The sequence below is a fragment of the Patiria miniata genome, unplaced genomic scaffold, assembly GCF_015706575.1.
Source record: "Patiria miniata isolate m_02_andy unplaced genomic scaffold, ASM1570657v1 HiC_scaffold_9, whole genome shotgun sequence".
Taxonomy (NCBI): domain Eukaryota; kingdom Metazoa; phylum Echinodermata; class Asteroidea; order Valvatida; family Asterinidae; genus Patiria; species Patiria miniata.
This window is the reverse complement of record NW_024037076.1, coordinates 14,417,752-14,442,145: the sequence shown is the minus strand read 5'-3', so window position 1 is coordinate 14,442,145 and position 24,394 is coordinate 14,417,752. Positions and strand designations below refer to the sequence as shown.

Below are 24,394 nucleotides of genomic sequence, written 5' to 3'. Positions count from 1 at the left end.
CAGCCATGTGTTTGTCCACAAACATTTAGTTTCACTTGAAATATGGATTTTTGTTATACATGTAAGTTGATGCTTTACTGTGTGATACGGAGGATAAAACACGAGGGAAATGCTTGGGTGGCTGTTTTGCTTGTTGGCAAGTCACAGGGTAACATGGTTTGTGAATTACATGTATCTTCATATTGTGAATATTACAACATTCCTGCATGAAAAGAACAACGCCACATCCTTATTAATTAAATGACACTACACACATCTGGCACTGTTAATGTACAACATAAATAAATTATGTGACTGAATTGAAAAATTGTTTGGACCGTGACCAAGGGAGAGTATACTTTTAGAAAGAAACACATAATTTATACTTGTATTTTGACATGTTTTACATTGGCTTTTTAACAGTTTGGAAGTATTCAAAGTTAAAGTATATCCTTTTGTATATCCTACAGGTTTTTTTGGAGGGGGTGATTTCCTTTTTTTTTCTTGAAATAGTTACCTGGAGAAAAACAACTTGAGATGTAAAAAGAAAAATTTAAAAATGGAATATTGAAAGTACATGTGAAGATTTAAAATGCTGTTCTGAGCCCAGATATATGCTCACCTAAGTACACACATGTTACTTGTGTCTTGAGCTTACTGGTTCCAAGCAGTGTTGCTTGAATATCACAAATGTGTGCTCAACAGTTATTTTCTTGTCAGTATCTCCATGAAATTCAATCCTGATCAAGAACAGATTGCACAAGACAACTTGTGCCTTTTCAATGGTTCATCATGCACATGTCACTACATGTAATATTATTTAATAACATGGTGCCTTGCCATGTACACTCACCACTTGGCAAAACAAAATGTGAATACCGAGCCGAACTACCCAAAGTAGTGTTGACTTTTAGACCCAGTGTATGTCATATGTCAAATTGCCTGTCGCTCCCTCTTCAACCATTGATTGAGGATGTGATTTGTTCATGAACACCCTGACTGAAGCATGACTGACAACTACCCAAATCATGTTGTTGTATCCTCAATTGGAACTTGCATCCATACATTCTGCAAAGAGACAAATAAGTTTGGAAACCACTAGAATGTGTATATTTGCATTATGTTCAACCTTGGCAATTGTACGTGTATCAACTAGAAAGTTGTCAGCAAGAAGGATTTGACAACTTTTTTCCTGAATTGTGCAGTTTATTGGTGGATACTTTTGATGGTTCCCAATTTGAATTTGACTGGGAAAATTGGCAGTCGATTCAAAATGATATCATGAATCAATGCAAAAGTGATGTAGCACCAAAGATTCTAATATTAGGTACTACATCAGTCTGGAATATTTACAGAAATTGTCAAAATTGGTTTCCAATTACTGCCCGGTATCTCTTTAAGAACCCTTTGTATAAAAGTAAACACATGAATCACAAAGCCACGATCAATGCAGTTGCATTCCCTGTGCAAGAGTCGTGTGCACTAATCAGAAATGCTGACTTCTCTTATTCAATCTGAGCTCAAGGCAATAACAATTCACCAGCACCCCAAGATAGGGCAGTGGGTATGAGCTAATAGTTCAATTGCAACAATATTCTAAAATCCTTGAGTGCAATGATGCAAACACTGTGATTAATTGAATATTTTTGTCAGTTTTAGCACTCTTACATCTGACGGCATGGAGCCACTTCGCATAAATTGTGGCTGAGCACAGAAACATTTTGCCTCCAAGAATGCTAGCCAGCCAACATGTGATTCTCAGCTGATTGTTTCTGACATGCAGTATAATACTTACACGGCACAATAATTAGTTTTTAAAATTTCAAGCAATGCTTCTTGATAACCTGGGTCTTTGACAGTGACAAGTAATTAGCATGTTCAGTTGTTGGATTGTATATGTACAAAAACCCAGTATTTGCTTTTACTCAATTTTTACGCATTTATTCGCATCTGCATAAATAACAAGTCAGGTGTGTTTACAAACACAAATGCCCCGCAACCGTGACTGTTCCCATGACATAACATCACTCTTTTAACATCAACTTACATACATGTAAGTTGATGTTAAAAGAGTGGTGTTATGTCATGGGAACAGTACCTTGGTCACATGGAATGTTCATTGACAGCATTAGTGTTTTCTGTAGGTTTTATATGAATTAAACCCTATGATCTCAGAATATGACCTTTCGACCCCCAATGCAATAGGCTTCTTCGGATTACCAAGAACAATCCACAAACCAAATTTGAAGTTCACATGTAAAGTATTTCTCAAGTTATCGCGCTGACAAAATTTCTTTTGTTTTAGCCAATGTGACCTTGACCCTTGACCTTTCGGCCCCAAATGCAACAGGCTTCTTAGGATTACCAAGAACAATACACAAACCAAATTTGAAGTTCATATGTTAAGTATTTCTCATGTTATCGCGCTGACAAGATTTATCCGGACACACACAGCCACCCACCCACCCACCCACCCACGGAAGGACAAGGCGGAAATAGTATGCCCCTTTCGGCTTCGCGGCGGGGCATAAAAAGGAAACAAACGATTTTACTGAAAAGCATTTGTACTGACTTTTGACTTTTTTAGTTTTTGCTAACTATAAGCATTTGCTGCTTTATTTCGTACAAATAAAGAGGAGTGAATGCTTCAGATCTGTATTTACTGATCATTTTTCAAGGTTGGGTTGGGGCTACCGGTGCCTTGAAATATAAAGCAAATACTTTTGTGCAAAATGGCTACATTTATGAAATGTTGATAGCATAAGATTACAAAAGATATGTTCGGAAAGTTCAAGTGATACCACATGCCTTATTTCCAACAACATTCATGCGAGATTTATACCCTTTTAGTCCGGGTGTCAAACCCCAATTTGGAGGTAGACCGTGCATTAGGGTCCTCACAAATGCTTTGGCATTCTCTTGTCATTTAGACCTTGTAGATCAATATTCTGGTGGGTGCCACCTTTGCACCCTTGAACATTTTTTTTAACAATTAATATGCAAATTAGCTTCCGCCATAAGATAAAATAGAAGGTCGCACGCACTTGCTAGATTTTATACATACATGTATACTATGACCCATTTAAACTAAAGTGGTGCTCCGTCCTCCACCATCCCCTTGTCATGTCCACTTCCCCTGCCCCCTTCCCAGAATAAGTATATCAAGCAACAACTTTGTGTGTAAATGAGGCAGCAAAGCCGCCTCGTCCGCTTTGCGGGAGGAAGGGGTGACGGTGATGGATGAAAGGCATGACTACAAACAAACTGTTTACAATTTGAAATGTAAAGAAACCTTGAGTGAAAGTGGTAGTGTATTTGAATATAACTTTGTATTCGTGCATGATTTTGTAGCCATTATGATGTGTATGAGAAACTGGGGACATGACAGTAGCATGGTTGTCCTTGACGGAGAAATTAGAGGCAAAATATGGGACGGGGGGGGGGGGGGGGGGTGGGGGTAGTGGGTTAGTTGTTGAAATCTCTTTATGTGCATGTACACCTAACCAACTCTTCAAGGAATTTGTGGTACAGTTGTTCCTTGGGTATAGTGGGGTTGCAAAACACGGAGGACGGATGAGTTCCCCATGAGCTGATTTAGGGTATGTGTTGCCTACAATGTAGTTCATGGTGCTGCACAATTTACAGTCAGTCTTCAGGAGGCCCTTTTTTCTATTTCATGAAAGTGGAGGTCTTGAAAGTAGAGTGGATGTCTTGAAAATAGAGGGGGCTCCTGATTTTGTTAACCCTAACAGAACTGAACCCATCAAACCCCAACAGCATGTTTTGTTGGAATCTGTCAAAATGGTACAGTAACCCTAAACTGACAGTCCTTTACATGTACATTGGATTGGCACACCTCCAGAATCAAAGTCAGAAATATGTGTAGTAAATCATGCTAGGGCCTTTACAGGGTTTAGCAGAAGTTTGAGGTAGATCCACCCACCTTGTGTGGGTGTCCACTGCTGTTCATGGTTATTTGCTACAGATAAGGACTGGACAGTGCCTCGCATATTGTATTGCCATTGATGCCTGTGTTGGCATGTCATGTGAATGCATGTTTATGGTGTAAATCGAGGACACACACGTGCAACATCATTCATGAATTGAGGACAGAAACCGAATCGAGGGCTCCTCGGTTGGAAAACGTGTACAAAACCAATGACAACCGTTGCGAAAAAGTTTGAGTACAAACAAAGGAAAAGGGAAGAGGAACATCAGAAAATCCTTGATTTACACCATAAACAAACATGCATGTATGTGTTCTACATAACCCCACGAGGACCAACACACAAAGGGAGAACAACAGATCCTTTCAGTCCTCGGGAGTTGGGTCTTTTGTTCAAAACGGTCCTCTGTAGTAGGTTTGTGTGCTTAGTCTATGGGAGAGTGTTATATAACAGGGACAAAGGGAAACACAAAGCATTGTCCTTGAGAGTATAGTAAAACACGACTGGGTGCATGGGCAGTGTATTGCATCGTGCAGTGTGTTGGCATGGGCGATCTGAACAACTCGTGAACGTACGCACAGGTATGTTTATGGTGTAAATCAATGATTTTCTATTGTTCCTCTTCCCTTTTCCTTTGCAACAGTCCTCATTGGTTTTGTACACGTTTTCTAATTGAGGTCGTCCTCGATTTGGTTCCTGTCCTCAATTCATCGATGATGTTGCACGTGTGTGTCCTCGATTTACACCATGCACAAGCACACACATCAGTGTGTATTTGCCTGCAATCGGGGACCCCATATTGTCTTTTGTTGGTACTTTAACTTTTTAGGAAGACCTCCCATATGTTTTGTACGGATCACCAAATTATTATTATTAATGGTTTATTAAAATCTGTTCATTGCAGCCAGCAGGCTGAATTATGATACAGATGAACATTAAGCAATAAAAATTACATCAAAATATTTATACAATTGAGGCATTAAAATTAAGTGTTAAAAAAGTAAACCAATGAACCAACCAACAGGAAAAGAGAGAGAGAAAAAAAACACATTACGCAGAAAAACAGAACAAGACAAACTTAGCACACACACACACACAAAAAACCAAACTAGGTTACAAACCAGGAACAAAAAACAAACAAACAAGCACGAATGTAATCAAAGAAAAAAATAGCACACACACACACACACACACAAAACACAAAACAAACAAAAAGAAAAACAAACAAGCAAACAAACAAATAAAACAAGCCAAAACAAAAAACACCCCAACAAACACCCCAACACCCCAAACAAACAAACACCCCTCCCCAAAATGCAAAACGTGAGATTAAGACAGACAATTGAGAAACAGTTCAAACAAATGGAGCAGACTGGGACATAACATTTAAAAAAAAGAAAGGGGCAAGAGAGAATCAGTAAAAACACACAAACCAGGCATAAAAAGGGTTTTAAAAAACAGGGGCCAGTGAGCAGAACGTTTACAAAAACAGCATGAAAAAGGCCTACTTTACATGTTCAAAATGTTGGTCAGGTAAGGAATCGGGCTAGTTTTGTATCAAAGAGTCTGAAATGGGGGACCTTTGGGAATTGAGGACCCTATTGTCCTCTATTGTTCAACGTCCCCTATTGAATGCAGAAACAAACTCATACACACACACATAGGATAGTGGGGATGCCAATGTAACATCCATGTCACAACCAGGTAAATTAGTTGGCCATGACAACACCATAGCTACATGTAATCTAATTGCACATACCTCACGCATGTGGCAAGTCCAGCGTAGCATTGATTCATCATCGCCATAGAAACCGGCACAGCTAACAATGGCAGGCTCCCCATCTTCCAAACTACCGTAGAAAATTAACAAGAGATAATTAACCAAGGGCTGCCAGGAATTGAGATCCACAGAAAAAGCATTCTCCCTGGTCTCATTTGACAACGCTAAACGTCTACATTTACATGTACAGGTTGGCAATTTTAGTTTATTAAAAAGGTTGGCATTTATCAGCATGCATTTTAAAATCAGAAAGATTAATTAAGTTAATCAACATCATAAATATTGATGCTTTGTGTAAACCGTGCCACCTGTGGAGTCATGCCAGTTAATTGGTTTCATCCCCAACCACATTGATACATGTTCAGACAGTGCAGAATGGAGCAATTTGCTTTCCCTAGTTCAAGTCTTAAAGGCATTACCAATCAACGGTGAACCCAAAAGAACATCATTATTTGTTGGATTGATAAAATGTTCCCATTTTGGTGATGGCTTCAAATAATGGAAAAAAATTGACTTTTTTAGAGTCAATTGTTAAAACTATAAAATGATACAGATGACATTGTCATCAACTACATCCATCTTTGTGTTCATTCCACATCTTTGTGAAATGACTTTTGTGAAAGAGCTGTTCATTTTTTTTTTTTTGGAGGGGGGCGGGGGACTTGTGAAATTTTCTGTTAAATCCATTTATCAAAATGAATAAAATGTATCTGAATAAATGTAACTAAGCCACAAAACATTTAAAATTGAATAACAATTTTTGTCATTTAAAATTGAATAGCAATATACATGTGTACATGTATATTCTGTTGTGTACAGTTCTAAATGCGCCTGGGCAATTCCACAGGTTGATGGACATGGCTTGGAAAAAAATAGATTTTTTAACCCAGTTTCTCATTTTTATTACAGATTATACATCCAAGTGTGTGAAATTAACAAAGAAAACCCGATTTTATCAAAAGATTTTTTGAGAAATCTTGTCGTGAAGTGAAGAATAATTTGTGACTACAAAGAAATCTAAAAATTTGGTAATTCAATCATAACCTTATTTCTAGCCTGTATGATAGTCTTAATATCCAAAAATATGTCAATTCACTGCCGTCATCTATTTTTAAATATCAAAAAGTAGCGTTTTATACCTTTTTTGGTAATGTGACTAATTGAAAAGATGTAGAATTTTTTTCTCACCAACATTTGTAATGAATTAAATTTTGGTATTTAGGATTTTCTTCCTTCTCATGAACATTGACATACATGTAAATAAGCGTTTTGTTCAAACTAATACACACATTTTAGAATAAAAGGCAACTAAGTTTGGTAACGTGAGTAACTATTGTAACGTGAGTAACCAAAAATGTAACATGAGTAACCAAGTTTGTTTTCCCAAGTCACCCAAACTATACCCAAACTGACTTTTGCTTGATAATGTTGCATTTTATTGATAACTGTTTATCTTAAACCAAAGAACTTCAAGCATTAATACTTTTAAGCATATTTTATGCCGTTTATGGTGCAAATTGGTCCTTGAGACAGCTTCAATACATAAAATAATATCATATAAATTTCATTGAATCCAGGTTAAGTATTTTTATCAAATCTTGATGTAATAAGGCAGACACCTGTACTTCCCTACATTGAAATTAAAATGTTTATGTGGAACAAAAGTTAAATTAAGCTACCCGGCACAATGGTATACCCTGGAACCCATTCTCCATATCATGGTCTCTGATAGTGTGGCCTTTTGCATGGACCCTATATTCTGGCTATAGTGGCATGCACGTGTACATGACCTTTTAACAGACTCTCTGAACCTGAGAGGTTTGTATCTACATGTATCTGTTGATTCTGTTCTGATGGTTCAGCATCTTTAGTTAAAAAAAAACCTAACTTACAGCTGAACTTAAGAGGAAACATTAAATTCCTGATTGGGGATCAGTATGCACTGTAATAGTATCAGAATAATACTGAAAACCTCAGAGTAGTACTTGCCATTGGTGAGTTAAAATGCAAATGGAAGTCAGGTTTGTAGTAGTTCTAATGCCTATTGGGTGGAAACAGACTAAGTTTGATACTTTAGTAAAATAAAAATTATGGCATGTAATTCTGAGATGGGTCGGACAAAATGTAACGTGAGTAACCGTAACGTGAGTAACCATGTTTTTTTGTGGATTCCAAAAAAATTAAAGATACTAGAGGATTTGTTTTACTCTTATTGTGTGTGCCCCATGGCGTGGTCTTTTATCCATGTTGGCATGTTGGCTTTTTATGCAAATGCGGAAATGTAACATGAGTAGCCGATATTGTGTGTCTTGTACTCTTGTGTATCATACATAACACATATTTCTGGATGTCATCTTTGGTGCTTAGGTAGGTCTAGGTCTACTCTATCTACCATGGGGATAACAGTTATTAAACCTTTTCGGTATTAAGTAATTACAGCCCAAGGAAACTCAAAGGTACATCAAAAACGTAACGTAAACTGTTTCTGAGTAACCGTGGAATTGCCCGCCTAGTGACTCTGATGACTCAAATTGAACTGTTCATTCATTGCTGGTGGTGATTGGTACACGCAGTATCTCTACATTTCTTGTACACTGAAGTTATCATTGATGCATTTTCTAGACCATAACCAGACACGTGTTTTTGCCTTTGTCAATGTTTGAGCTATTTTAGTTTTTTACACTTTTTGTTTCAATGATATCATTTTTTCTGACCACTAAATCAAAGGTTGCTGTTGTTAAGATTGCTGTTGGTAAAAAAGTGAAGTGAAGCAGAGGATTTTGTTTTGCTATAAAAAATATCATGAAAATTAAGTGTTGGCTTTTATTATTTCAATTAGTTAACTGAGTCAAAAAAGGGAACAAGTATAAGAAAGTAACTTGCAGTGGACATCATCTCTCAGTAGAAGAATTGTCTGCATGTTCTGCATGAGTAATGTTAAGGAAATGAAACCAGATGCATATAACCATAAATTATTACATTGGTGATCATCATTTTAATTTCACACAAATATGTTGAAGTTTTGGTGCCAGATGGAAACACTTTATGAATAAGAAGTACTACATGAAGAAGCTTTTATATGTCTGTACGAAGGTAATTTTAAAGACAGGTACCAATCCCATCAAAAGTGGCCCAATGGGGTTAATGCCACAGATTTAGTGAAGTACAAAGAACGTGCCATGGTTATAAATATGGTGTTAATTTTGTTTACTTCATCAGCTTCTGACTTTTTTTATCATTTAGAAATTTCTTATGCTTTTTTACCAGTGTATTTTTATTCATTAAGTAGTGTGATTTATATAATGTACAGATTATAATTATATTTTAAGTTATGTCATCTTCTTATGTGTAGACTGCTGTTTGTATTGCTTTTCCTCTATGATTTTACACCAGGACAAGAATTTCATGTCTGCTTTTAACTTACATGACAAATAAAATATGAATATGAATATGACTATGAATGGACTAATCCTAATTATTTCTATATAACAGATTTCTGATTATGACATACATGTAGTTACAAATAAACTCAGGACATTTTACCAGGCCTCAATAAACATATGCATGCCACTTTGCAAACCATTCAAAAAAATATACATTACTTCTGCAGATTTGAATCTGTTTTCCTTTTAATTAAATTGAGAAGCAAATGAAAACTTAACTTGTCACTTGATTTTCTCAACATTCTTCGCACATGTCACACAAGGGTTAAACAAGCTTCATAGATTGGTTTGCAAAGTCTTATCCTGACCAATAGTCCCTGCCCACTGCGCATGTGGGCATTTATCACATGGTCTTCTCCATTGCCACAAAGCATGTTCCAGCTGCGCACATTGTATGTGCGTGCAGGCATGTCGGCCATTTGTGGATGCAATGTTGGACGTAAGTCACAGCTGAGATTGGTCAGAGCACCATGGGGCTGGGCTTAATGCATCGCTCTATTAAAGGAATGTACAACATTTGCTTTTGCTCCATTTTTTAGAAATAAATGAATTTGGAGGATAAGTATGTTACAGCAAATATTGTTAAATGACTTGTTTCACATTTTGGGCTTGTAGATGCTGGAAGAACAAAGAAAACCATTTATGTTCTTGTAGTCTGCTTCCCTGACCCCACTTAAGATGAAACGGAAAATTTATAGACTTTGGGGAATTGTAAGGTCAGCGAATCAGTCTAGCAGGCTTGTACCCCTCCACAGGTGTGTAATCAATTGTAGAGAGTTTTTGCAGTTTTTGCAGCAAAGAGTTTGCAAGCAGTTTTTGAAAAAAGCCAGTTTTATTCAACGCTGGTCGGCCGACCAGCGTTGAAAAAATACCATTTTTCTTCAAAATGTCAGCACCCCAGGAGCCACGATTTTACAGGATGCTTTAGACTGTCATTCCCTAACAATCCAGTAAGGTATTTTGTGATAATTTGATCATTTCATTTTGTAATGTTTGCAAATGTTGTATCTTCCCTTTAAGTGCATGTACATATGAAGGTTTTCCAAACCAAATATTGTATACTGAATCAATGATGAAACACTGTGTTTCATGTGTCCATGTATTTGCTCAAGGAAAAGCCAAGGTGGAGCAATGGGTGGTTAAAATGAACAAACTGACAGACTGGTCATAGTGTATTCTTCCTAGCCTCAGTGGCGCACCCGGGGGGTGGGGGGAGGCCCTGGGGGGGCTTGAGCCCCCCCCCCCAAGAGGTTGTCAATTTTTGTTTAGTCCCATGATTTGACCTCGGTGATATGAATGTGACCTTGGGTGATATGAATTTTCGAGTAGTATAATAGGGGTGTAAATGGCGCCACCAATGTCAAAATAGGCGCCCCCCAAAAAGTTTTTGAAGAAAAATTAACTTCTAAAAAATTTGGGAAAAAAATGTGAGCCCCCCCTGTGTGCGCGCCACTGACAAGCCACTATTGTCGACTTGATGCCTGCTCCTCAAGCAAAGTTGCACACGGACTGACATTGATTTGTCTTCCCAGGGCTCACTCTGAGAGAAAAAATATCATTTATAACTATGTAAATATGGGTACAGTGTCGATATATGCACAAGAAGGGTAAACTGAAATATCAAGGACTAAACCTAAAATTTGAACTAATAAAAAAATTTGGGATGAAATATGGACCCTAAAATCACTCTGTTTTGCAATTAAGTGGCAGGATCATCTTTCCGAATGGCGATTGGCTTCAGGACTACTTATAGGGGTTATTATCTTTGGAGGGAAATATCACCCAAAAGTAATAAGATACTAACTGAGGCCACGTCCGAATGACTTGGTTATGGCTAGATATAACACACGGGTCTATGGGAAGTGACTGCAGAAGCTTCCCATAGACCCGTGTGTATTTTCCAGCCGCAGCCAAGTCATTCGGACACAGCCTTACTTTATTTTATGCTCTGTACATTAGGGTCATTCATTTAAAATGTGACATTCATCAAAGGTGGTTAATTGACTGTACATTACAACAGAGAGGCTAGTTGGGTTAGAAATGTCAGGAGGAAATGAGAACTATGTGTAGCACCACACTTTGATCACTGACCTACATTTAACCAACACTTTTCACAGTGTGATAGTCAAATAAAAGAATTGTGAAACAATACAAGACACTGTGGAAAAAATAGTTGTTGAAGCAAGTTGCCTGTCACGATCATGTGGCATTCACAGTGATCTATACAAGACTGTTTCTATGCTGGCAAAAATGATAGCCAAACCATTTTTTATTTATAGGACATTTATAACTTGGGTTCAACATTTAGCATTATTTTGTGAGGAGTATGTGTTTGTACTGGAATATGAGATCTGAGGTTGACAATATAGATGCACAGTACACAAAGACTACATATGTTGAATGGATTCCTACCAGTGTATAAAATAGTCAATTGTTCCCTTTTCAATTGTAGTTTCATCTACTGGACAGGCTGATTTATATTGAGTGTTTGCTAATTTCATATTTCTCTTTCAGCCAGCATACATTCTCAATGCATGTCAGCCAAATGTCAATTGGTACTGCATGTATTTATCAGTCCTGTATCCCCCAATTTTAATGATTTTTTCACACCCCTTGGGAGTGAGGGCAAATTATAATAGATGCCACCAATGGAAGTTTCAATAAACCATCATAACTTCATCATTTAAGAAAACTGTTCCTTGTGTTTGTCCCACTCCCTTTTCAAAATGTATGCGCATGGCATTTCGGGTTCTTGGCTTTTCAATTTTGAAGGGGGTGGGGGTCTTCAGAAAGGCTTCTTCAGAAAGGCAGCATTCATTTTTACAAAGAGGTTTTTCAAATAATTACCCCTTAAAATGTGAAAAAGTGGTGGGTAGCCGTGTTAGTCAGATAATAGCCAAAAAAACCCGAATGTAGCACTTTAATGACTAACTAAAGAAAAATTTGTGCATAAGCTTTCGTAGCAACAACTACTTCATCAGATGCAATGAAGAAAACAACTTCAACCAAGGTTTATATACAGTCTAGTACAATCTAAACAAAGGATGGTAACAAGTCAGTGCTGTAGTGTGACAAAAAGCCACGATCTCTATTGAGCCAGTGTGAATAACCAATACAGTGATCAATAACAAGAACATTACCAACTTATCTCTGTGGGCATTGTTAGATTGTGGGTAATGAGCACATGTACTCACCTTGTTAACACAAGACAGCGGACCTGATAATCAGAGATCTTTCTCTTAGCTTCAATGTTAAGTTCATATCGTGGATGGACTTCAATCTCAGATGCATCAAACAATGGTGGTCTGGGTCTGGATGCATACTGGGTGTAGACATCTCCTATTGAGTCTCTAGACAAGAGTGACTGTGGTCGTAATACCGTGGACTCAGCATCTACAAGTGACATCAGGGACATGGTTGAGGTACTGGGCTCTGAGGTTTCATTCAGACAGATCTTGGACCCACGTCGAGTCTCATCCCGGAGTTCCCGGCTGTAGCGGTACTGCTTGGACTTTGACGTTGTTGTCCCTAGGGTGAGCTTCCCAAACACAGATTGGACCTTCTCCATGGTTTTGGAGCTTCGGGGGGACAGCTCTTCTTCTTGCCGTTCCACAGAGGTGGAGGATTTCTGGCGGGCCTGCCACATCTTACGCAGTGCACGGGGGTTGTTGTGACCCTTACGGCTGCCCTTGCGGAGCTTTCGCACAGCCTTGGGCCCAGCCTTAGGCTTATGCTCATCATCGCTGCTGGTGATGGTCCCAGGCATGTCTTGTACCTTGGCAAGATGAGGCAGATGTGATCTGGTACTGGTATCAGTGTCACTACCAGGCTGAGACTCTGGCAACCCTTTGGACGATACCACGACAACGAACTCCTTCAATGTTTGAGAGGAGGTGTTCTGTGGTTTCACATCATCTTCATCATCACTCACAACATCATCTCCAACAGCCTCAGCTCTCTCAGCCTCAGGTCCTTCTTTTGCTGCCTCATTATTCAAGTCTTTATCTGATTCTTCAGAATTCTCCATTTGGTTATGGTCTCCATTTTCCAGAGTTAAACAAGATTCTGGCCCAACAACTTTGACAGTTGTGTAGATGGTTAAGTGGCCATCAGCTGTGCCCACCCACAGGGTGTTTTTATAGGTAAGAAGTGAGGTGATCTTGGACTTGGCAAGGCTTTCATGGGGCTGGGGGAAAACATAGGAGAGATAGGAAAACAAATCAAGAGAACCACAAGATGGTTAAGAAAAAATATAACATTGACAGGGATTTATGTACATCACGATGGCATCATCATGTGACTTTTTCAGCATTTCTCATAAACAAAACATGCTCAATTCAAAAGTCATTTTATTAACATGGACAAAGTTGTGTCACGTTGGGTAACATCAACAAAAAAGCATTTATACATACACATATACATTTTCAAAGTCCTATATCAAGAGAAATACCAACCCTGATTGGGTTGAACTTCATCTACATGTTCATAATAAGGGAATAAATGTGTGCTCCGGAGGTTTTTATCACTCGTTTAATACCGCTTAGAGTCTGGGTGCTGATAATTACCCGAGCCGGAGGCGAGGGTAATTATCAGCACCCAGACTCTAAGCGGTATTAAACAGAGTGATAAATACCGACCGAGCACATATTTATTCCCATTCATACATACCTTATCCGTAAAAAAAAAATCAAATAATTCGTTCAAAAATCCCGGTTTTGTTCAACAAGTTCACTTCTTGCTTTTTGAAACATCCCTCTAGCAAAATAATGGAGTGTTCAGCTGGCAAGTAAGATGTAAACAACCCTTTTATGGAGATTGACGCGCGCGTAGCATGTTCTGCGCGATGTCACGCAGAACGCACCTGGGGCGTTGCGTTTTGAACTTAGAACTATAAAATTCTGACTCGCTTGTAGTGTTGCGCATGCCTACGTGAGGATTGTGAACGTTCAACCAATGAAACGGTAAGAGGCACTGGATTTTTAGGAGTCCACATTTTATGTGACACTGAAAAAGTGTTTAAGACCAGCTAGCCATGTCTTTATCATCCGTTTAAGACCGGCCACGTGACGGGCTCTCGACCAATAGGAATAGCTAAACTGTCTGAGGTATTTATGAATAGGCTGTTATATGTTAACTAATCTTATGTTTTAAAGCTTTGTCTACCTTTAAATTATAGCTGGCAAACAAATCATACTAAATTCAAAACTGTGTTTGTGTCATAGAACATAAAGATGTGAACAGATGTTATCATGAAATTATCATTTTTTTTATCTTTTATTTTCTTATTGTTGTAATCAAATTTATTTCCAAATTGAAATCTAGGCTAGAGACTAAATAAAACAGTGTTTTGTTATCACTTGGTAATACTGAGCAAATTCATTCCAAAATGTTAACGTATGTACACTTCACAAAACTATGATCGTAAGTATCAATCTCGTTAATACATAAACAACATAGCGGACTATTTACAATTTTCCATTTATATAATAAGTTTTAAGTTGGTGGTATACGGTGTAGAAATTTGTAATTAAATTTTCTTAACTTAGCTTCTTTTATATCGATAGTTTTTTTGTTTCCACACAGAATTCCACTGTATTTCTTCATTTGTGACTAACTGGCGTTTTACTTTTTTCATCAATTAAAACCTTGTATATTTCTTAAGTTGTAATATTTTCTAAACTGCTAAAGGCACCATCAAAGGGAGTTTTGTTTTTATTATTTGCTAGGATTATTAACCATTCTTCTAGCATAGCCACCTTTAATGTATATATTTCTGCTAACCAGTTATGTTTCTTAACTAGTTTGTCTCTTATGTAACTTAGTAGACAGTTCACCATTTTCAGTCAGAAGGTCATTAAGGCCAAAAAAAAAAGTCTCCGGTTTCTGGTATGCGCGCGCGTCGCCGTAGCCATGCGTGTCAGCAAAATGAAAAAGTTTTTTTCAATGAAAGATGATGTCTCAAAACCGCCAAACTCACTGGTTTGACAGGAATCCTGCTGCTGCACAATTTTCACGTGTTTTTAGATGGGGTTCGATCGAGAATAAGCTTTATGTGGCCTCTCTTGGCTCCCATATATTTGCACTAAGTTTAGTCGGGCACCATTTGCAGTCATCAGCCGACATTTGAAGAAAAAAAAGGTAAAAAAAAAAAAAAAGCCACTTCGCTGCACCACTTTTGGGCAAGATCCATGCCAGAAACTGGAAACTTTTTTATTTGGCCTAACGTAAATGATGTTGGATTTGATCCAGTTGCTTGTTTTTTATACTTAATGTAATTATTACCCCACAGTATTTGTGCTTTTATATCAGTTGGCTGTAAATTTATGTTTACTTACAATCTTTGTTGAGTTCAGTTCCTGCCAACAGAATATTAACTCTTTATAAAATTGTGGAAGGTTTCATGTAATACGAGAACAGCACTCTGCTTTTTTAAAATTCATATTGAGGACTGAAAGGATTTTTCATTTGCCCATCTTTTTGTTTAACAATTTCAATATCCAGTTACATTCCAGTGCTATATTATGAGATTGGAAGTCGGTTAGGTTAAGACCGCCTTCGTTTCAATTGACCTATCGCCGTTTGCGAGTTAGCAACGCCCCTTAGACAACCCTATGGAGTTTTTGTGCACTAATTTTTGTTTGTCTCAGATTTTGCGCATTCTGCTTCTGTTTGTATATCATGTAATTGGACAATATTTCACAAGCTGCGTTGACACGATTCTACCGCAATAGGTCAATTGCAAATCATTGTTTTCATTGGAATTTTGTCTTTTTTGCCCTTTCGGATAAAAGGAAACATTAAGTTATCTGTTTTCGAAACATACTTTTGTGGGGTTGGAAAAACAGATACTAAAACGGTAAATATTGGTATTGCCAGACTTTTACAATTGTTACTCTTCCTGGTAATGTCAGATGCCTTCTTTTCCATTGATTAATTAAGTTCGCACAATTTATCACCTTTTCTTCCCAAATTAATTCATAACATTCATTCATATTATTTCCAAAATAGACGCCTAATGTTTTAATTGGTTCCTGCTGCCAATTTACAATTTCTTAAAAGTTTTGCTCCAGATCTATGTTATCAATAATTATTCCTTATGTTTTGCGGACATCAAGTTTGGTCCCGCAATTTTTCCAAAATTTGTCACAATATTGATGGCATTTGTAATTGATTGCACAATCAGATAAAAAAGAGTTGTATCATCTGCGTACATCGAAATATGCAAATCTTTTTGGTTGGTTAATTTAATCCCATTAATTTCTTGGTTCATTCTTATTCTATTTGCAAGAACTTCTGCAATGATAAGGAATAACAATGCAGAGAGAGAACACCCTTGCCTTAGGCCTCGATTCAAAGTGAACAATTGAGACATATGGCCCTCGTTAATTATTGTACTTTGAATATTTGTTTACATTGTTTGGAACCACTTTATAAAACTATCTCCAAAATTGAATTTTATAAGCGTTTTGAATAGAGAGTACAGTGTCAAAAGGCTTTTATAGTCCAAGAAGAGAACTGCCGTATTTTTTCCTTTATTTTACATCCTTTGATGTAACTGGACTGATCTTCTTGACTGATGTTTCCTATTACACTTGATAAACAATTTGCTAAGGCTTTGGCAGCTGTTTTGTAATCAATGTTTAAAAGACTAATAGGTCGCCAGTTTTTTAAATTGGTTCAATCGCCTTTCTTTTACAAAAGTGAAATTAAAGCATGGTGTTAAGATATAGGGAGTTCTCCTTCTTTATAACTTCTATTCATTGAACCTGTGAAGAGGAATTAATTTTTTTCCACAAAAACTTGATAAAATTCTACGGTTAGACCATCTACACCTGGGCTTTTTAATTTTTTAATGCTTTGGTATATTCTGCTTCAGTGAGTAATGAAATCATCATGTTACCGTACATAACATTTAATACAAGGTCTGATAGTCATTTAACTTGTACATAGAGTATGATGCTAAAATGCAACATACTTGTGCAGCACTGTGCTTTTCCAGGAGCTTGCATCAGGCGAAAAGCAAAGGGCACCCTCTTGTAAAAGCACAACGTTTTTTTCTTCTGCAGTTGATTACAGAAACTTCCCATAAATAATCAGATCTCATCAGCCTTTGATATCCCTTGTTTTATTCAAGTTATATCATGTCTGAATTTTCAGAGGAACCCTTGACTCAGGTCCAGAAATCAGACTTTAGTAAAAGGAGCATTGGAAAGACTTTTACAATTTTTCAGAAGGTAGGTCCAAGTAATGTTTACGTTAGATATGACCTGAATCCCTTGGGGTTTAATGCACAGTTCTGGATTGAGAGGTTCAGTCGAGACTCTTTGTAAACAATGCCCAAGGACTTGTGTACAAATAACTTCCTATTCTCTGGTGTTACCTTGGTGAAGATTGGCGTTTGGTCTGTGGAGGTATCGTGAAGTAGAACACACTGCAGCTGCTCTTCATCCCACAACATTGCAATAGCTGAGCCACGGACAGTAACCCAGACCCCATGATCACCGAGGTACAGCCCAGAGATGTGGATATCAGGACTCTTGGAAATCTCAAAACCATCCTTGGCATTCAAAGAACTGAAATCAATCAATTAAGCATTTTCAATTTGGAGAAAAAGATGTTAGATTTGTAGAAACCATGTAGATATATCTTTTTTATGACTCTGTCGTCTTCACAGATTGAAAGTGAAGACTGAGGTAGCATACTGTTTAAAATGCCGAGTTACCAAACTCGTTCTTCTTAGAACCACACAAAGTCACAAAAGAGATATATCTACACAGCGCCACCAAAAACCTAACATGTATTGACTTCCCACCCTACTAGCGTTCAAGTCTTAGGCTGAATCCGAATCAACTGTCTAGAGCTAGGTCTAGGTCAACGCCCATTGAAAATACGTGGGGACGCGCTGACAATAGACGTAGCCGTAGCTCTGGAAGCCCGTTTCGGACACGGCCTTACTCAACTTTGAGCAAGTTCTGTTACATGATAAGGTAAACCATAGTTGGATTGTCTTGACTAGAATGCATGGTGGTTGGACTACGCTGACTGACTATTTGGAACTGACACCCAGAGGGATGGTTGCATGGCTGGTTCCAGGGGCGGATCCAGGTATTTTTGCATGGGGGAATTTTCATCAGCAAAAAATTCTGAAAATGTAGACAGGGTTTTTTCTCCAGACACTTGGTCTCCGTAAAATCAAAAACTGGGGGGGGGGGGATGCTGTTTAATAGGGGATGCTGTTCAAGTCTGACGAATATTAACACTAGATTACAGAATGGTGTACAAATGCCCCCTTTCTAAGCTGCCTCTGTCTGTATTTTGAACAGGTGGACATGATACCTGTATAATTTTTTGGGGGGTGTCAAAGCAGGGGGGGGGGGGGTTCGCATTTTCTAGGAAGTTCTATGGGAAATTTTTTTTTTGACAGAGCTGGGGGTTTTATTTTTTACATATTATTTTCACACATGGGAAACAACACATGCCACACTGCATGACAGACACACACATCATACGCAAGTGCATGCATGTATCAGACATTTGTCTGAAAATGAACCATGGTTGTGACTGGTCAAAGCATCATGGACTGGTCTATTATTGGGTCAGACACTGCCGTCAAGAGTTTCAGCACAAAGACTATGCATTGTGCACACTGACTTGTTGAGGATGCTGACAGCGTTACCACAGGCACACCATATCTTGTCCAGCTTAGGGAGGTAGAGAACGCTGCGTATTGGGCTGGCACCGATGGCGTGATAGAAGACATCCCGTGGACTGGCATGGCTCACACCCTACAAGTTACCAACACAAATGTCATGGCACAAAATCAGAAAGTCTTATCCTAGAGTTGCTCATCCTGTGCTCTTTAACAAATTGACTTTTTCTGCTTACAACTGTTTAATGTCTATGTTACATTTTAAAGTATGTTTCTTCTTTTTTGTCATTTAGAGTCTGCAACCTTCAGAAAAAGACTTTTATTTTGGGTTGCTAACATAGCACAAGATCAGCGTCAATTATTTTCGGGCTGGTAATAATTTAGTTCTGCAAAACACTTATTCAGAGAGCACATTTTTTTCAATCAATGTCCCAATTAAAATTGAACAATTTGTATTTACAAATAGTGATTAAAAAAACAAGTATTTGTCAAGGTGAAGCTTGGGAAGAGCAACAAGACTTTCTAACTCAAAGGAAATGGCTACAAATAACCGAATCCCATTTTCACCATGTATTTTAACTTCCACAGGAAATCCAACAATATTTTTACTCAAGAGGACAGATGGGGGGGGGGGGGGGGGGGTTCTGATTTGTTTATTACTTCGGTTGGGGGGGGAGAGATCCAAAATCTAAACTGCAACATTATTGAAGAAAATTGTGCATTACGTTTTTTGTTTGGGGAGACCAGGGGATGGACATTTCTGGTTAAATTCTATGAAATCTCTGGGATAAATACTTGAAGATTGTGTAAACCCTGTAACTTCCATTTAAAACATTACAAAATGAATTTCTCTTGAAATTATTGTTGCTACACAAAACATTTCAAGTATGTGTTCTTTAACACAAATCTCAGCGATGGCTGATTACTAAAAAAAAAATGACTACATCACAGATATTGCACGCATGTTTTAATCATAATTTGGACTTACCTCAATAACAGCCAGTGTTCCATCTGCTAATCCAATGTATACATTCCTTGTTTGTGGATTGTAGACGATACTTAGAGGAGTGTCTCGTAACCTCTCAAACCAAAGCTCCTCCCTAAACAAAAATCAAATGCCATCAACAAAACTCTGCACAAATGTGCTAATCATCATGGTCACTTATCATTGACCTTTAGTCAATACATGTACCGGTACATGGTGCAACAAACAATTGCAGCAGGAATTGATCCTACCGTACCAGTGCTCTATCAACTGAGCTATTCACAGCAATGTTTGCAATGCTCCCAATCTGTCAATGTCTTTGCTCATGGGCACCAGTCAGGAGACATTAATAAATCGAATTTTGGCAGAGATCGTGCTTCAAGTCACAATGCTTGCAACATTCCTGAAAAGTAAGCAATAACACATGAAGCTAAGATAATCATCCTCAGGGCCCTGTATCCTCCGAGATTCTAGGCCAGATTTGGCAAGATTTTGGTGGACTGCAGACTGAACAAAAAAGTCTTAACAGGGTCTTAATGAGCAAATACTGCATAGCACGAGATTTTTAAGGATAAATACTTTTAACCAAACATACACAGTGAAAGGGATTATAATCAGGTTTCAAACAAATTATTAAAAATCAGCATAAATTTTGTTCATGAATTTCAAAATAAATCCAAGAACATGTAGTACACATTAAATTTATAGAAACATTACTCATCATAGAATTCTTTGGAGATATTTCCTGCCTATTCAATTATTCTTTTCAAGGTGTATCACATTTCTAGGATTATTCCATGACTGGATTTTTATCCTATGTTGTTTCTTTTTTCGTCTCTATGTGGGAGCCCCTGATAAGTCAATAGTTTAGCAACACAACTATATATACTTACTGAGTTCCGATACTGAATGCATACAAGAAATTTGAGACCGTTCCCAATAGTGCCATGTCAATGCCAGCCATGGTTAAACACACAATGCGGTTGTCCAACTAAACACAGAAGAAAAAACAATGAATGTGCGTTGATATCCACTAATTCCATCAGTTTGGCCAAATAATGTATTTATGATTTCACAGTACTGATTTATTTTTAGAAGACCCCCAGTTTTCAGCCGACCTGCCTGAGAATCCAGGCAGCACTGGATGTACAGTTTCGGACAATCCAGTGACTTTTCCATTAATCCTATGCACAAAATCCACACATTTTACTCATATTATGGTAGTGACAAATATTTGAATATTCAAAATATATGACCGATCATCCAAGATACAAAAATTTGTATTTTGTATTTGTTATTTTGTATATTGAAACCCTTTCTTTGTTTCTAATTTATTGCATTCTGGCAGTAGTCATCAATGAACATAATAAGCTCTTATAATGATTCCATACTAGTGCCATAATACAACTGACTCAGCCCAACTCATACAAGCTTATACAGTAACTTGTACCCTTATTCCATAGTTCTGTTTGATGCATTTGCCAATATCAACTCGTCCAACCCAACCCTGCCTCAACTCTCCACGGCAGACTAGTAAGTGACCTGCAAAGATAATGACAAAGCAAGGACTTTAATATGAGTTGTTGACTAATTGTCCTTGAGAGTCCATTGCAGGCACTGTACATGGAATTGAACTACTCAAAAGGCAAATACAGGATGTATTGCATGCACGCACTGCTTGGCTGCATGAATAGCACAGATTGTACACAACTAATTGTCATATGGATGTGTGCAGACCCTATTATCTTTGCCTGAGAGGAACACACCCAAATATGAGCGCACGATGGAAATGATTCTGTCAATAGCATTAACGGAGCTCTTTCACATATAATGTGCATTTCTGGGCTCTAAACCACATTTTCAACACGAGAATAGCTTCAGTATCATTAAAAAGTAGAATATACATGTAATACTCCACAAGACTACATCTTGAAAATGTGCAGATTTTGTGTCCAAGCGCATAATGAAATTTTGGATAACATTTGGTACTCAGAAATTGTGATCTGTCAATATTTTTTGTCAAGGTCTCTTCTGCGTATATGGGTAAGGTCTTCATATTCAAAAGTCATTGATATTGTATCCAACTATGGCAGATTTGATGTCTTCCATTGAGTTTATCAACATCTTCCTCCTAGACCTTAGGAAGGCTGCATGGAAGGTGGAATCATGCTCATACCTGAGTAGCACTCCACTGCACAATCCATCTTCAGATCCTGTACAAGACCGTCTTCCCCTTCACTTTGGAAGATGGGTGTGGCCGGCGCGAGACCTTCCTGTCTCTCAAACTCCTCCCTGGCTTTCTCCTGCTGCTCATAGACAGCTCGCAGGATGTTTATGTAGTGTTGCTGCTTTTGCTGGATCCAGGCCAAGGATGGGAAATTGTCGTTGCTGTCTCTAACAATCTACAAGGAATAAATGCACACACACACAAAGTTTTATGATGATAGTGATTGCTGAATGATATTTTGAGAAACTTGATGAAAATTTTTAGAGTACACCAATAAATAATGTAATGACACAGTCCCTGTATATGAAGACCTTAGTTGCAAAAGGGCTTATATCCATTTATATCAAAAATTAGTTTGAACCTGCAATGGTTAGGGTTTGACTAGGGCTACCAGGTAAAATAATCAATCTGTTCCAAAAGGGGTTTTCATACCACAGTAAAATCAGACTTTTGCCATGTAAAAGAACATAAATCCAATACAGTTTTTTGCATTTTTCTCTAAATTTGTCAAATATCTCGTAAGCCCTTTTGCAACTAAACTCTTCATATACAAAAAATGATTTGAAAGTAATGCTCATCAGGTCCTTCAAGCTAACTTCAGAAAAGTCTTAGATTCACGTCTTATTACATGAACCCAACTTCTGTTCTCTGTTCTCTGACTGTCAGTCATTGTTTTTTTTTTTGTGAAGGTGATAGTGATGTATTTCCTTGCTCATCACATTCATTTAATTATTTATGTTCAGGAGAAGGTAGAAATGGGTTCCTGGCTGCCCTGACCTGCAAATTTAAGTTGCAAAAGCACAAAGAAGAGGCCCATGAAAACTCTGCTGTCAGTGCTAATGGCACAACGGTACAGGATGAAGACCCAGACAACAGAACATTGACTGTAAGTAGGTACATGTACCATAAATGAACAATGTTTTTTCCCCAGAATCCAAGGTATGGGCTCCTGCATCTTCCCTCATTATTACGAGATGTATGAAGCTTCACCGCTTTGCGGGCACATTTTCGATTCACAGACGACCACACACATATTCACACACCGTCATGTTTTACTATACTTCTGGGACCCTTACTGTTCCCATCTTTTGTTGCCATAAGGTTTGTACACAAAAAGCTTTTGAGGATTGGGCCAAGGGTCATTGAGGTTATTGGCAATGTCCCAAGTCCTCAGTCATATTTAAATGATAACAGGATCAACCTTACGGATGGGGTTTAAGGGGTGCTTGCATTGTTCCCCTTTATCCCTGTTCTTTACAATTTCTCTTGTGGGGTATGGTCAGACAAAGACCAACATTTAGGGTACTATTGTTCCCTTGTGTGAGTACCCCACAAGTACCCTCTTGTAAAAACACAGTACAGCAGTGATTATAATATGAAACTCAGTCCAAAAAGTTGACGTAAAGCTGTGCATTATAGCACAGCACAAAATGTGTTTACCATTTCCCAGTAGTAGGGTTGTGCGGTTAGCAATGTCATAGGCCCTGTATGTAAGTCCCTTGTTTTGCCATGTGCTTTTTAGGTATACATAGGCCACAAAAGTGAATCCTTTTCTGTCTGTCTAAAATGGACCAAGCTTCACTTTTTCTAGATAAGACATTTTAAATGAGTTCACAGAAATACACATGCACATCAGAGAGTAACCAGACTCCAACCAGTCTCAAACATCATCATTAAACATAGTGTTAAATACTGGCCAAGCACAAATTTATTCCCATTTATAAATAACTTTTCGGTCAAAAAATCAAAACTTTTCGGTCCAAAAGTCAAAACAATGCAAAAATTATAAATTTCCAACGATTTGGTTCAACAAGTTTACTTGATGTTTTTTTAAACACCCCTCTTGCTATATTATGGTATGTCCATGTCATAAACACCTCCTTATATGGAGATTGGCGCTGCGTGATGTGGCGCAGAATGCAGCTGTATCGGTGTACTATGAATTAAGAATGACTATGAAATACTGACTCACTGGTTGTATTGCGCATGCCTACGTGAGTATTGTGAGCGTTCAACTAATAAAACGGTAACTAAAAAGCACCGGATTTCATAGGATTTCAAATTTCATGTGACACTCGAAAACTGTTTTAAGACCAGAAAACCGGCCACGTGACAGGCTCTCGACCATTAGGAATGGGTAAACTGTCTTGGGTATTTATGAATATGACATGAAATGATGCTATTATAAGATGGAATTTTGCGTTGGGGTGATATAAATCAAATTAGGTTTTGCCCTTCATGAAATGATGCTAGAATAGGGTAGTCTGAAAAGTCCAAAAGAAAAATATGGAATGTGTATGGGTACAGGGGGAGGGGGTGGAAACACAATGCCAGGCATACGGGGGGGGGGGGGGGGGTCCTAAAAAGTACTGCATGTACAGCCC

General features: G+C 38.0%; 2 protein-coding genes across 2 annotated transcripts in view; both read right to left on the bottom strand.

Moving 5' to 3' along the window:
• Window positions 1-62: 62 nt before the first annotated feature.
• Window positions 63-22,208, bottom strand: LOC119721038. The gene is made up of 9 exons (XM_038190910.1): window positions 21,960-22,208; window positions 21,234-21,325; window positions 20,677-20,774; window positions 19,787-19,898; window positions 18,801-18,934; window positions 17,530-17,722; window positions 12,344-13,335; window positions 5,686-5,776; window positions 63-1,047 (listed from the first exon to the last, which is right to left on the bottom strand). Exons 1-9 carry the CDS (start codon window positions 21,985-21,987, stop codon window positions 1,006-1,008), a joined length of 1,782 nt encoding a protein of 593 aa, XP_038046838.1. The 5' UTR covers window positions 21,988-22,208; the 3' UTR covers window positions 63-1,005.
• A 541-nt stretch (window positions 22,209-22,749) lies between these two features.
• The window catches only part of LOC119720876, a gene marked incomplete at its 5' end in the record, with an annotated part of 30,354 nt that continues 28,709 nt past the window's right edge, over window positions 22,750-24,394 (bottom strand). Inside the window, 1 exon segment of the mRNA XM_038190743.1 lies at window positions 22,750-22,787. Coding sequence (XP_038046671.1) covers window positions 22,750-22,787 — 38 coding nt within the window.